This window comes from Myotis daubentonii, chromosome 5, assembly GCF_963259705.1.
Source record: "Myotis daubentonii chromosome 5, mMyoDau2.1, whole genome shotgun sequence".
Classification (NCBI taxonomy): Eukaryota; Metazoa; Chordata; class Mammalia; order Chiroptera; family Vespertilionidae; genus Myotis; species Myotis daubentonii.
Window position 1 is genome coordinate 25559400 of NC_081844.1, and position 14720 is coordinate 25574119.

The following is a 14720-nucleotide window of genomic DNA, read 5'->3' on the forward strand; positions in this document are numbered from 1 at the left end:
CCTTACATGCCCCTACCGGGAATTGAACCAGAAACATGGGTATGGGTCCTGACTGGGCATCGAAACTACAATCATTTAGTGCATGGGAATGACACTCCAACCAAGTGAGCCACATCAGTCATGGATATATTAATTACTTTTCATCAGGTATTCTTACAGTATTTACATGTTTATATTTTTGGTGGAAGTTTTACAAATAAGGATATGGGCCAATTGAAGCATTTCCCACACTAATTACATTCAAGAGATTTGACCCAGTGAGTCCTTTCATGTCTTCAGAAGAGAAATGACTGAAGGTTTTCCCACGACTCACATTTATGTAGTTTCCCTGCTGAGTACACTCTCATCTTGTGATTTTGAAGGATTTTGTTAAAAGTAAAGGCTTTTCTGCACACCTGACATTCGTAGTTCTTATTCCAGTGTGAGCTCTTTCATGACATTGTAAGGAACTCTGTTCAATGTAGGCTTTACCACATTGTTTTCATTCATAGTGTCTATTTCCAGTGGGAATTCTCTTACATCTTTGATGCATACCAAGCAAGTGAATGCTTCCCCACATTCCTTACACTGATACGGTGTTATTTCAAGTATGCATTTTCACGTGTCTTAGAAGGGATTTTCGAGAAATGAAGGCTTTACCACAATGTTTACATTCAAAGGGCTTCTCTCCAGTGTGAGTCCTTTCATGTGTTTGTAAGGAACTGTAAGATATAAAGGCCTTTCCACATTGCTTACATCCATAGGGTCTCTCCCCACTGTGAATTCTTTCATGTATTCGAAGATTACTGGGATATCTGAATGCTTTACTACATTTTTTACATACATAGGGCTCCTCTCCTTTGTGAGTCCTTTTGTGCATTTGTAAAGAACTGGAATATCTGAAGGATTTTTCACATTCCTTGCATTTGTAAGGTTTCTCTCCTGTGTGAGTTCTTTCATGTGTTTGTAAATTACCAGAAGATCTGAAGGCTTTTCCACATTCTTTACATCCATAGGGTTTCTCTCCCGTGTGCGTCCTTTCATGTGTTTGTAAGGAATTGGAAAATCTAAAGGCTTTTTCACATTCTTTACATTTATACCGTTTTTCTGCAATATGAGTTCTTTCATGTTTTCGAAGGTAATTGGGAGCGCTGAATGCTTTACCACAATGCTTGCACTTATAGGGCTTCTCTCCAGTGTGAGACCTTTCATGTATTTGTAAGGACCTGTAATTACTGAAGGCCTTTCCACATTCCTTGCATTCATAGGGTTTCTCTCCTTCGTGAGTTCTTCTATGTGGTTGCAAGGCACTGTAAGACCGGAAGGCCTTTCCGCATTCCTGACATTCATAGGGTTTCTCTTCAGTGTGAGTTGCTTCATGTATTCGGAGGTAACTGGGATACATGAATGCCTTACCGCATTTTTGGCATAGATAGGGTTTCTCTTCAGTGTGAGACCTTTCATGTCTCTGAAAACTTTTATAACATCGGAAGGCTTTCCCACAGTGTTTACATTGATAGGGCTTCTCTCCTGTGTGGGTTCTCTCACATATTTGCAGTGCAGCTAAAGAACTAAAGGTTTTCCCACAAACCTTACATTTATAAGGAGCATCGACAGTGTGTGTGATCATGTGTCTTTGGAGGGCTTTGAGCCACATGAAGGTTTTCCCACATTCCTCACATTTATAGGGTTTCTCAACGTTGTGATTTTGTTCATGTTTTTCAAAACACTGAAGATAACGAAAAGCTCGCCCACATATGTTACATTTATATGGCTTCTCTCCATACTTATGATACTCAGCTGGCTTGTGTCCAGTGTGACACCTGGTGTGCCTATTATTGGATGAATGATCCATGATGACTCTCCCATGCACACTGTATTTCCATGGTTTTACTGAAGGAAACATCTTCTTCTTCATATTAATATTGGGAATAAAGCTGAAGTTTTCTCCATACGAACTACTTTTTTCTCCTTTACAGAGCCTCTGTACCATATGAATTCTTCGGGGGGGGGGAGGAAGAAGCACATTATTAATAATTTATTTATTAGTGATGCTATGTATTTATTAGAATATTTGAAGTATATTTTTATAATTTATAGCAAAACTGTAAGTATTCTGCTTGATCAGTATGGTTTGAAATAGAACACACTGGAAACTCTAAAAGACAACTTTACCTTGCAATTATTAAAAGTGACATTCATATATATGGTTTATTAATGCTGTCTCCATGGGAACTAGTTTGCAAATGTGAACACTATGTCATATATAAGAAAGTAATTTGGTGAAAATTTCTGGGAAGTAATTAATTTGAAGCAGGGGTTCTTTTGTTTTCTTCTTCTTCTTTTCTTTTTTGTTAATCCTCACCCAAAGATATTTTTCCATTGATCTTTTAGAAAATGTGGTAGAGAGAGGGAAAGACAGAGAGAAACATTGATGTGAGAGAAACACATTGATTGGTTGCCTCCTGCATGTGCCCTGACCAGGGCCTGGGCTGGGGAGGAACCTGCAACCAAGGTACGTGCCCTTGACTGGAATCGAACCTGGGACCCTTTGGTCCGCAGGCCAGCGCTTTATCCACTGAGCCAAACCAGCTAGGGCTGTGAGGCCCTGCTTTCTATTATGTGACTCACCTTTGTTTTCTCCCTGGGTTTTTATACTGATCTTCCATATCAACATCTTCCCATTTTTTACCTATAATGCAGACCCAGAGAAAGCATTCCAAAGTATTAGAAATTATAGAAAATTTATTAGGTTTTAGTTCTATAATTAGCTATGACCATGCCCAGTTTATTTACCAATGTCCTCCCTTCCCACATTAAACACCTAAATGTTGAAGGAGAAGAAATATTTGTCCTCTAAATGAGGAAGTGAAGGGAACTTGTCATCCTTACCTATTGAAACCAGGTTTCTGAAGGTTTCCAGCATCACATCTCTGTAGAGTTTCTTCTGTGAAGGATCCAGTAAGGCCCACTCCTCCAGACTGAAGTTCACAGCCACATCCTCAAAAGACACTGAATCCTAGAACACCCCAAATGTGTGTACAGTAGGATGAGTGAGACTGATAGCACTGGACACCTAGACTCCATTTATAAGAAGGTAACATATGATTCTATCATCTCCAAACATTTATACTATGAGTTAATCATCAATAATTTACTCTCCATCAACACTTAATTTTTTTTTTCTAAAATATTTTTATTTTTTTTTAAATATATTTTATTGATTTTTTACAGAGAGGAAGGGAGATAGAGAGTTAGAAACATCGATGAGAGAGAAACATCGATCAGCCGCCTCCTGCACATCTCCTCGCAACCCAGGTACATACCCCTGACCGGAATTGAACCCGGGACCCCTCAGTCCGCAGGCCGACGCTCTATCCACTGAGCCAAACCGGTTTTGGCAACACTTAATTTTTTATAAAATTAATGCCATCATATTATGGGCTCAATCCCTGATGGGGGGCGTGCAGGAGGTAGCTGATTGATGTTCCACTCTCACATCGATGTTTCTCCTTCTCACTTTCCTTCCCTCTCTCTCTCCCTTCCTCTCTCCCTAAAAAGCAATTGTGTGTGTGTGTGTGTGTGTGTGTGTGTGTGTGTACATATATATATATATATATATTTTTTTTTAAATATTTCAACTCTGGCCGGTGTGCTCAGCAGTTAGAGCATCAGCCTGTGCACTGAAGGATCACAGGTTCGATTCATGGTCAAGGGCACATACCTGGGAGGCAACCAATTGATGTATCTGTCTCACAACTGATGTTTCCCTCTCTCTCTCATCGATTCATTATGAAAAAAATTCTTTGTATCTGTCTCCTTATTACCCATTTACCGAACCCCATGAAACCTCATCTGCACAAGGTTTAAATAAGTAAAAACATAGAGAAAAACTGGGAGCTTTTCCTTCTGTTCCCATCACCAAGAACGAAGAGTCCAGGCGGCTGGTGGAAATCCTACGTTTAGCAGAGCCAGCTGGCCTTGCTGTCCTAAAGTTCTTCAGACCATTGGAGTACAGACATGCTTTGTTTATTGGGCTTTCACCTATTGCATTTGGCAGATCTTGCATTTTCATCAACATGGAGATAAGACTCTCCACCAGCAAGACGATAACACCTCCCTGAAGGCTCAGATGATGGTGAGCTTTTTTTAAGCAATAAAGTATTTTTAAATTTTATTTATTGATTTTAGAGAGAGGAAGGGAGAAACATCTGTTTTGTTGTTGTTCCACTTATTTATGCATTCATTTGTTGATTCTTGTAGGTGCCCTGACTGGAGATCGAACCTGTAGCCTTGGTGTATTGGGACAATGTTCTAACCAACTGTGCTACCCAGCCAGGGCCGCACAGTAAAGACTTTTTTTTTTTTTAACTATGGCATGTACATTGACATTGGAGACATGGTATTGCACACTTAACAGATTAAATCATGTAAATAGAACTTTATATACTGGGGAACCAAAAAAAATTGTAGAATAATTATTGGCTCATGCACTTTACTGCGATGGTCTGGAACTGAACCTGCAATATCTCCAAGGCATGCCTGCAATCCCAGGCAGCTGGCTGACCAAAACTATTCCTGTGGGGAAGCACTACTTTGACCTTGTGGAATAGTTATCACAGACTCAGTTCTTCTTCTTTCAGTACAATTTTATGGCCTAGAAAGTTATTTGGAACTTAGAGCTCAGATATTAGGAAGAAGGCAGGACAACTTAGACCACAAAACCCCTATGCGCGTGTGCATCGGGGCTGCCTCTGAGGCAGGATAGTAAGAAGCTAGGGGGCTTCCTTGGCAAGTGGAATAAGGGAAACTGAGACAAAATAAACAAGGCCAAACAACCTGAGCAATTTACAGGCAGCTAATGAATCACAAGGTTTTATCTTCCCTAACCAAGGACACTAAGGAGCAAATGGTTTGCAAATTCCAGACTGTCCAGGGATAGAATGGCCCCAATCCCGGTCCCTAGGGGCTTCACCCCTTTTGAGGCCTATAATGTAGGGACCACTACTCAAATAGCGGGTTCATGGCGTTCTCACCCTGGCCAAACTCCCGATTACCTCTGATGAGCCCCAGAGATCACCGAGTATTAGCCTAGGCCAGGTCCCGCAGCAGAACAGCGGCGGCGGCTGCAACACCAGCCGTTACAGCCTTTCAGAGGCCGGTCTGATGCACCTGTAGCAACATTACTGGAGCTGAGGGTCCCTAAAAATGGGGAAAATAGAAGGGGGAAGGGAGAAGGGAAAGGGGGAAATGAGGAGGGTGCAGGAAAGTGGGGGAAGGATGCGGCGGGACACCGCGGGGAAGGCCAAGGGTTTACTGGCGGGATTCTGACGTTCCCATGGAAACGAATTCCTCCGCTAGTGATTGGTCCTTTACGCTCTTCAGTCTCCCCCCCCCCCCCGTCCCCTCCCCCAACCCCACGCCGCTGCTCCGGTGTTTCCGCCCAGCTCCTTTGTGCCGCGCAGAACGCCGAGATGACGCATGCGCAAAGAGACCCAGCCGCCGCCTATATAAAGCGGAACCCAGGCTCTTCCTCGTCGTGCCGCTGGGACCGTTGGTGAGCGAGGTCTGTGCAGCTTCTCGTGTGACTCGGATCCTGGGCTCTGCGAGCTGAAGGAGCCGAGCTCAGGGGCCAGTTATCATGTCGCGCCACGGGCGGTACGGAGGAGGTAAGAGGGTGGGGCCCGGTAACTGCCGGGACTCGGAGGCGCTCGCGCTCGGAATATCCTACCGCTCATTTGCTCCCGTGTTTTGGAGGCGTCTTCCCACCATACTAGAACGTGAAGAACTTTGTCCCACGCCCAGCTCTTCAGAAATGTGCCGACTTTGCTGGCTTTAAGACCACGTTCAGTTCTTGATAAGAGCACAAAATAATGTTTTGCACAGTCTTAAGGGTGTGCAAAGAATTCATTCTAACTTGGGTCAAGTTTTGCATAACGCGCGCTCTTCTGTTTGCATTTTTAAACAGAAACCAAGGTGTATGTTGGTAACCTGGGAACTGGTGCTGGCAAAGGAGAGTTAGAAAGGGCTTTCAGTTACTATGGCCCCTTAAGAACTGTGTGGATTCCAAGAAATCCTCCGGGATTTGCCTTTGTGGAATTTGAAGACCCTAGAGATGCAGAAGATGAAGTTCGAGGCCTGGATGGCAAGTAAGTGAGATACCAGTTACAAAACTTAGGTTCATGAGGATAGTCTGCTAGGCTGGGTAATGAGGTGGGTGCTAAGCTTGGGTTCTGTCGCAGCGGTTCTCAACCTGTGGGTCGCGAACAATGAAAATACATCCTGCATATCAGATATTTACATGATGATTCATAACGGCAAAATTACAGTTATGAAGTAGCAACAAAAATAATTTTATGGTTGGGGGTCACCACAACATGAGGAACTGTATTAAAGGGTTGCGGCATTAGGAAGGTTGAGAACCACTGGTCTAAGAGGAAAATGTAGGAAAGGGAATAGAGGTGGCCTTCAAAGGGCTACAAAGATAGCTGAAGCCTGTGAAAGCAGAGGGTTGGAAAGATCCAGATCTAGAGGTCGTTTGCATTTTTTTTAGCATTAGAATTTTGTTGCTTCTCTTTTACAGGATGATTTGTGGTTCCCGAGTGAGGGTTGAACTATCAACAGGCATGCCTCGGAGATCTCATTTGGATAGACCACCTGCCCGAAGTCCCTTTGATCCAAATGATAGATGAGTGTGGTGAAAAGGGACATTATGCTTATACTTGTCATCGCTATAGCCAACGAAGAAGAAGCAGGTATTTATTTTAAAGGAATGGTTAGTGTACTGGTTAATCAAGTAAATTCTTTTATTAGCAAGGAAGAAACTAATACTTTTATATAAATTTGAATGTTAATTATACAGGTGTATTTTTACAATTTTTGTTTAATTAAGCAAATGTTAATATATTAATAATCAACCTGGTCAAAACCTTTCAGGTTTCTTTGTTTGAGTCAGTCACCTTGATTCAGAATGTCACAAGCCTTATGATATGCTGAGGCGCCTTGCAAATCCGACAAGATCCTCCTAGACTAGTGATGGCGAACTCTTTTTGGGTGACACGCATCGACAGAGACAAAAAATTGCATAATTCAAATATTTGTCTCTTGCAACAGCCAGAGTTGGGCATCACTCGAGTAATATTATTACTCACATTACTCATGATCAATAATGCAATTCTAAAACCAGATGTAAACATGTACATGGGTGGGGGGGGGCCAAGATGGCGGCATAGGTAAACACCAGAGATTGCTTCCTCACACAGCCACTTCAAAAATACAACTAAAAGACGGAACAGACATCATCCAGAACCACAGGAAGGCTGGCTGAGTGGAAATTCTACAACTAGAAGGAAAGAGAAAAGCATACCAAGACTCAGAGGAGGTGCGGTACAGAAGTAAAATACAAAGGTGCGGAGGTGCATGTGGAGCGGGCTGGCGGCTGAGGGCGCGGTTGTCTTTTTCAATCGGGAGGGAGTCTCAGGCTCTGAGCTCCAGTTCCGGGCAAGTCTTTGGGGACCCAGACTCATACGGGAGAAACGGGACTCTCTGGCATCAGTCGGAACTCAGGAGCAGCTTTCTTTTGGAGGCACACGCAGCGATTGCCGGGGCTTCTGAGGACAGGACTGAGAGCAGCCATACTGCTCGCTCCACCTGCCCAGTTGATCCCCTGGGGCTCCGCCCCACCCAAGCCATGCACGGAGGCTTTTGCCTATGAAAGGCCCGGCCCTCTGTAATCTGAAAATTACTTAACAAACTGCAACTGCCCAAGGCCCCAGGGCAACTTGCATTGCTTTACAGCTGGCTTCTGCAGGGTAGCCTCAGGCAGAGGCTAGATTAGCACCTCCTTAGATCTAAGAGCCAGTGTACCCAGTGGTCAGAGTGGGACCATCCAATTATATCTCCTCATATCCATAAGGGACACACTCAGGGGGCAGACTCAGTGAGCACCAAAGCCCCACTGAAGTAAGTCTTGCCCCATAAGGGTGTCTTCAGCACAGAAGTTCTCCCACTGCAGACACATCTGATTCTCACAGCCAATTGGCCTGGAGGTCAAATCCTCCCAGTGTTACCTACAACAGTCAAGGCTTAACTATAATAAGACTGTGCACAAAGCCCACAAGGGGGTGCACCAAGAGTGTCCACCTCAGGTAATTGGGGAGGTTGAGCCACCAGGCCCTATAGGACACTTAGCACAGAAAGCCACTCTATCGACACAGCGAAGCATAAAAAATGTTGAGACAAAGAAACAGGACAGAAATGGAGGACAGCAAACTACTGGATATAGAGTTCAAAACCACACTTTTAAGATTTTTCAAGAACTTTCTAGAAACCACCGATAAACGTAGTGAGATCCTCAAGAAATCTAGTGAGACCCTCGATGTTGTGATAAAGGACCAACTAGAAATTAAGCATACACTGACTGAAATAAAGAATATTATAAAGAGTTCCAACAGCAGACTAGAGGATCCCAAGAATCAAGTCAAAGATTTGAAATACGAAGAAGCAAAAGACACCCAACTGGAAAAGCAAAATGAAAAAAGAATCCGAAAATACGAAGGTAGTGTAAGGAGCCTCTGGGACAGCTTCAAGCGTACCAACATCCGAATTATTGGGGTACCAGAAGAAGAGAGAGAGCAAGATATTGAAAACCTATTTGAAGAAATAATGACAGAAAACTTCCCCTACCTGGTGAAAGAAATAGACTTACAAGTCCAGGAAGCGCAGAGAACCCCAAACAAAAGGAATCCAAAGAGGACCACACCAAGATACATCATAATTAAAATGCCAAGAGCAAAAGACAAAGAGAATCTTAAAAGCAGCAAGAGAAAGAAACTCAGTTACCTACAAGGGAATACCCATACGACTGTCAGCTGATTTCTCAACAGAAACTTTGCAGGCCAGAAGGGAGTGCCAAGAAATGTTCAAAGTGATGAATACCAAGAACCTACAACCAAGATTACTTTATCCAGCAAAGCTATCATTCCGAATTGAAAGTCAGATAAAGAGCTTCACAGATAAGAAAAAGCTCAAGGAGTTCATCACCACCAAACCAGTATTATATGAAATGCTGAAAGGTATCTTTTAAGAAGAGGAAGAAGAAGAAAAAGATAAAGATACAAATTATGAACAACAAATACACATCTATCAACAAGTGAATCTAAGAATCAAGTGAATAATCTGATGAACAGAATGAACTGTTGATTATAATGGAATCAGGGACATAGAAAGGGAATGGACTGACTATTCTTGCGGGGGCAAAGGGGTATGGGGGATGCGGGAAGAGACTGGACAAAAATTGCGCACCTATGGATAGAGACAGTGGATGGGGAGTGAGGGCGGAGGGTGGGGTGGGAACTGGGAGGAGGGGAATTATGGGGGGGAAAAAGAGGAACAAATGTAATAAGCTGAACAATAAAGATTTAATTTAAAAAAAAACGTACATCGGTGTTTCGTAGCAAAGATACATAGTGAAAACATCCAAGATACATTGTTCCAATATTGACGTTAATATAAAAAGGTTAAGAATTACATTATAGATTAATCTTTACTCATGACATTTATTTTTACTCGAGTGACAAAATGCCCAATTCTGGAAATGGCCTCGTTATTGTCCACATGTGCCTAGGGTAAGCTTCCTGTGCGTTAGGGTGCATTCGGCAAATGGACGCACTTGATCGCCATGTTCATTAGGAGACAGGAGTGGGAGGGTTAGAAGAAAAAGATATACAGTGCAACAGTGCTCGACGAGACATTCTGCGTGCCGGATAGTTGATTACAGCACCATATATTTGTTGGTTATACATACTATCTTTGAATTGTTTTGCACCAGGAGTCATAACAACACTGCAAAAAGTTAATAGGTAAGAAACCTATCAACCTTTTATAAAAAACGCAGTGATTTATATTTATTTATTTTTGCAGCCTTGTGATGGAGAATCAAAAAAATAAAAAAGCAAGATTGAATGATAAAGGAAGTGGAAGTAGCAGTAGCCGACCCTTTCAAGACATATGGACCAAGGTGTACAGGATTGTCGACAGAAACAACAGATCATTGTGCATACTGTATAATGAAACGGTAGTAAGCAGAACATGGAATGTAAAGAGACATTTTGAAACTAATCATTGTCAGCTCTTGAAAAAAAGTATCAATGAAAGAAAGGAATACATTTCTAGGCAGCTCCACCTCTATAAAAGTCAATCAAATTCCGTCATTAAATTTGTAAGATGCTTTACAGATTTAACATCAGCAAGTTACTGTATTGCTCACTCCATAGCTCAGCATGGAAAAGCCCTCAGTGACAGAATTTATTAAGGAAACATTTCTAAGATGTGCACCAGCTCTATTTCATGATGTGAAAAATAAAGATATTATTAAAAGAATTTCTGAGTTACCACTCAGTAGAAATACTATCAAAGACAGAATAATAGATCTTAACAAAGATGTACAACATCAATTAAAAAAAGACTTAATTAGTTGTAAATATTTTTCGATTTCTCTTGATGAAACTACTGATGTCACATCAAATGCTCGGTTGGCCATTATTGCTAGATATTCTGATGGTCTCACAATGAGAGAAGAGTTGATAAAGTTAGAATCAGTGCCAATAAGTACATCAGGAAACGAAATATGTAAGGTTGTTATAAAAACATTCAGTGACCTAAACATTGATATCTCTAAAATTGTGTCAGTCACGACAGATGGGGCACCAAATATGGTGGGAAAAAATGTGGGATTCCTGAAATTGTTTATGGAAGCTATTAGACATCCACTTGTACCTTTTCATTGCATTATCCATCATGAGGTGTGTGCCAAATTGGGATTCTCAGAATTGAATCATTTAATGTCAGTTATAACAAAAATTGTGAATTTTATAGCTTCTCGGCCCCTTCACAAGCGAGAATTTTCTGCACTTTTACAGGAAGTTGATTCAACCTACAGTGGACACTGATGTTCAATGATGTGAGATGACTGAGTCGAGGTAAAGTACTTGAGCGATTTGTGGAGTGCTTTGAAGAAATTACGGTATTTATTGAGAATAAGGATCTGGCAGACTTTCCTCAGATCAATGATCATAAGTGGGTCAGAAATTTGATGTTTTTTACAGATCTCTCTGTTCATATGAATAAACTGAACTTAAAATTACAAGGTTTTGGCAAAAGTATTGATGTTATGTTTGGATACATCAAATCTTTTGAGAGTAAACTTAAAATTTTCAAGAGAGATATTGAAACTAAGACTTTTTCTCAGATAAAAAAAGTCTTTTGAGAAGGCCACTACAACAAGTGTAATGGAGTCCATATTTATGTACCAGAATATAGTAAACTCGTTATTTGAACAGTTCAGCGAAAGATTCAACCAATTTAGAAACCTAGAACATACCATTAAAATAATTAAGTATCCGGATGTAGTTGTTTACAGTACTTTGGAATTAAAGGATTTCCAATGGATGCAAATTGACAATTTAGAGATGCAACTTGCAGATTTTCAAGGTAGCATTTGGACTCATGTGTTTGTCGACTTAAGGTCGAAACTTGGATATCTGGAACAAAATCGTTTGAATAATGAAGAAGAGTGCAACTACAAACAAGAAATGTTGAGTGCTTGGAACAGAGTACCTGACACTTTTAGCGACATAAAAAAATCTAGCGATGGCTTTGCTAACAATTTTTTCACCAACATATTTTTGTGAGACTTTGTTCTCAGCATTAAGTAATATTAAAACGAACAAAAGAAACTGGCTAACAGGTGAAGTTAGTGGCACTTGCTTGGCCTTGAAGTGCACCAAGTATGAACCTGTTATCGAAGAATTAGCAGACAAACTTCAGCACCAAAAAAGTCACTAATTTCTAGTTTTCGTACCATTTGATTATCATTGTTTTTATTATTTTTTCCTAAATGTACATTGTTTTTCTGTTTTTGTTCATTTTATACATATTTTTAGTTGATTTTTCTTTGTTAAATGGCATTTAAATATATAAAATAACTATCAAAAATATAAATCTTTTTTTTTACTATGGTTGCAAGTATCAAAAAAAAAAAAAAATGACACGGCACCAGAGTTAAGTTAGGGTTTTTCAAAATTTTGACGCGCCGAGCTCAAAAGGTTCGCCATCACTGCTCTACAATGATGTTCTTTTTTTTTTTTTTAAATATATTTTATTGATTTTTTACAGAGAGGAAGGGAGAGAGATAGAGAGCTAGAAACATCGATGAGAGAGAAACATCAATCAGCTGCCTCCTGCACATCCCCCACTGGGCATGTGCCTGCAACCCAGGCACATGCCTTGACTGGAATCGAACCTGGGACCCTTGAGTCCGCAGGCCGACGCTCTATCCACTGAGCCAAACCTGTTTTGGCGCACAATGATGTTCTTGATGACATTCTTTAAATATGAAACTAACCAGCCCTAGCCAGATTGACTCAATGGAGCGTTGGCCTGTGGATTGAAGGGTCCCCAGTTCTATTCCAGCCAAGGGCACGTGCCTGGATTGTAGGCTTGATCCCCAGTAGGGGACATGCAGGAGGCAGTCAATCAGATTCTCTCTCACCATTGATGGTTCTATTATCTATCTCTCCCTCTGCCTTCCTCTCTGAAATCAAATATATATATAATTAAATGAAACTAACCAGAAAATAACCCCTGACCCCTCTATATGCACATTTTGATGAGTCAACATATTGAAGGACACACCTGAAAAGCTAATAAATATTCCCCTAGGATTTCGGGAGTCAAAGAGAGAGAAAAAGAGCCGCAAGACAAAGAAGCCACCTTGAGACTCTTCAAAGAGCACCTTGTATCTTTTTTTTTTTCCCCTCACCTGAGGATATTTTTTCCATTGCTTTTCAGAAAGCGTGGAAGGGAGGAAGGCGGGGGGTGGGGGATGGAGAGAAACATCTATGTGAGAGAGAGACATTGACTGGTTGCCTCCTGCATTCACCCCGACTGGGGTGGGGAGTGAAACCACAATCCAGGTATGTGGCCTTAACCAGGAACCGAGCCCTTAACCCTTCCGTATGAGGTCTGACACTCTAACCACTTAGCCACACCAGCCAGGGCCACACCTTGTATCTGCTGTTTTTTCTCCTAAACCCCACGATACTTCCAACCAGGGGAGCATTGGGCAGCAGCAGCTTGAGCTAACCCCCTGAACCAGTCTGCAAGGACCCCTTTTCTCTGAATTTTCCTGTTGCTTTTCCTACTTTAAGCCCTCCCTGTCTTTAATGAACATACTCTCAAAGTCACCTGGACTCGTGAAATCTTTCCTACACGAAGTCAAGAACCCACACACTACAGGCCAGCTCTAGGCAAACCCGCCCCGGGCCCAGACCCCGTCTGATAACACTTCCAGCCAGTTTTTGGCACATGCAGGTACACACACTGAGATACTAATAAGACAAAGTGCTCCTTCTAGCACAACCCTAACAGTCAATTCTGGGACCTGCTGACACTGAGGAGCAGGTTAAAAGCTACAGATTGTAAGAGAGCTCATCGACGTCCACCATAGTTTCATGATGAATTTGCCGTGATTATAAATAACATAAAGGCGAGAAACTAAGATGGCGGCATAGGTAAACACCGGGAAATTGCTGCCTCCCACAACAACCAAAAATACAACGAAAAGACAAAACGGACATCATCCAGAGCTACAGGAAGGCTGGCTGAGTGGAAATTCTACAACTAGAAGGAAAGAAAAGCACACTGAGAGCCAGAGGAGCTGCGGAAGTAAAGTGCAAAGGTATGGAGGCTCGCGCGCGCAGAAAGGGGCTGGCACCTGAGGACGCGGCTGTCTTTTTGAATTGGGAGGGAGTCACAAGCTCCCGACTGCTCTGAACTCCGGTTCCGGGAAGTCTCTGGGGACCCAGGACTCATACGGGGAGAAACTGGACTGTCTGGCAGCAGGCAGAACTATGAACTTGAGGGCGGCTTTCCCTCAGAGGTGCTTGCAGCAATTATCGGGACACTGAGACGCGCGGCCCCTTAGGGAAGGGCTGAGGATCCTCCATAGCTGCTTGCTCAGCCCTTTGATTCCCTGAGTCCCTGCCCCACCCAGGCTGCGGCAGAGGCTTTTGCATATGAATGCCCAGGCCCTTTGCAACCTGAAAATTACCTAAGTGCATCTGGGCCACAGACCCAGAACTTCCAAGAGAAGGCCCAAGGCCCCACAGCAGCTTGCATTGCTTCACAGCTGGGCCTCATCAGGGCACCTCCAAACTCCAAAAAAGGAAGGGGAATCTGCAGTTCTCTTCGTAACTCCTGCCGGGTAACCTCAGGCAGAGGCTAAATTAGCACCTCCTTAGATCCAAGAGCCAGTGTACCCAGTGGTCAGAGTGGGACCATCCGGATTACAACTCCTCAGATCCATAAGGGACACACTCAGGGAGCAGACTCAGTGAGCAACAAAGCCCCACTGAAGCAAGTCTTGCCCCAGAAGGGTGTCTTCAGCACAGAAGTTCTCCCACTGCAGACACAGCCGATTCTCACTGCCAATTGGCCAGGAGGTCAATTCCTCCCAGTGATACTACAACAATCAAGGCATAACTACAACAAGACTGTGCACAAAGCCCACAAGGGGGTGCACCAAGAGTGTCCACCTCAGGTAACTGGGGAGGCTGAGCCACTGGGCCCTACAGGACACCTAGCACATAACCACTCTACCAACACAGGGAAGCATAAAAAATGCGGAGACAAAGAAACAGGTCACAAAAGACAGAAATGGAGGAAAGCAAACTGACTGAAAT

General features: G+C 42.6%; 1 protein-coding gene and 1 pseudogene across 1 annotated transcript; one reads left to right on the forward strand and one right to left on the reverse strand.

The window, feature by feature from the left end:
- Positions 1–583: 583 nt before the first annotated feature.
- LOC132234522 (zinc finger protein 14-like) lies at positions 584–4048 on the reverse strand. The gene is made up of 4 exons (XM_059695474.1): positions 3902–4048; positions 2872–2998; positions 2611–2671; positions 584–1979 (listed from the first exon to the last, which is right to left on the reverse strand). Exons 1-4 carry the CDS (start codon positions 4046–4048, stop codon positions 584–586), a joined length of 1731 nt encoding a protein of 576 aa, XP_059551457.1.
- A 1493-nt stretch (positions 4049–5541) lies between these two features.
- LOC132234179 (serine/arginine-rich splicing factor 7-like) lies at positions 5542–6984 on the forward strand (annotated as a pseudogene).
- Positions 6985–14720: the final 7736 nt, after the last annotated feature.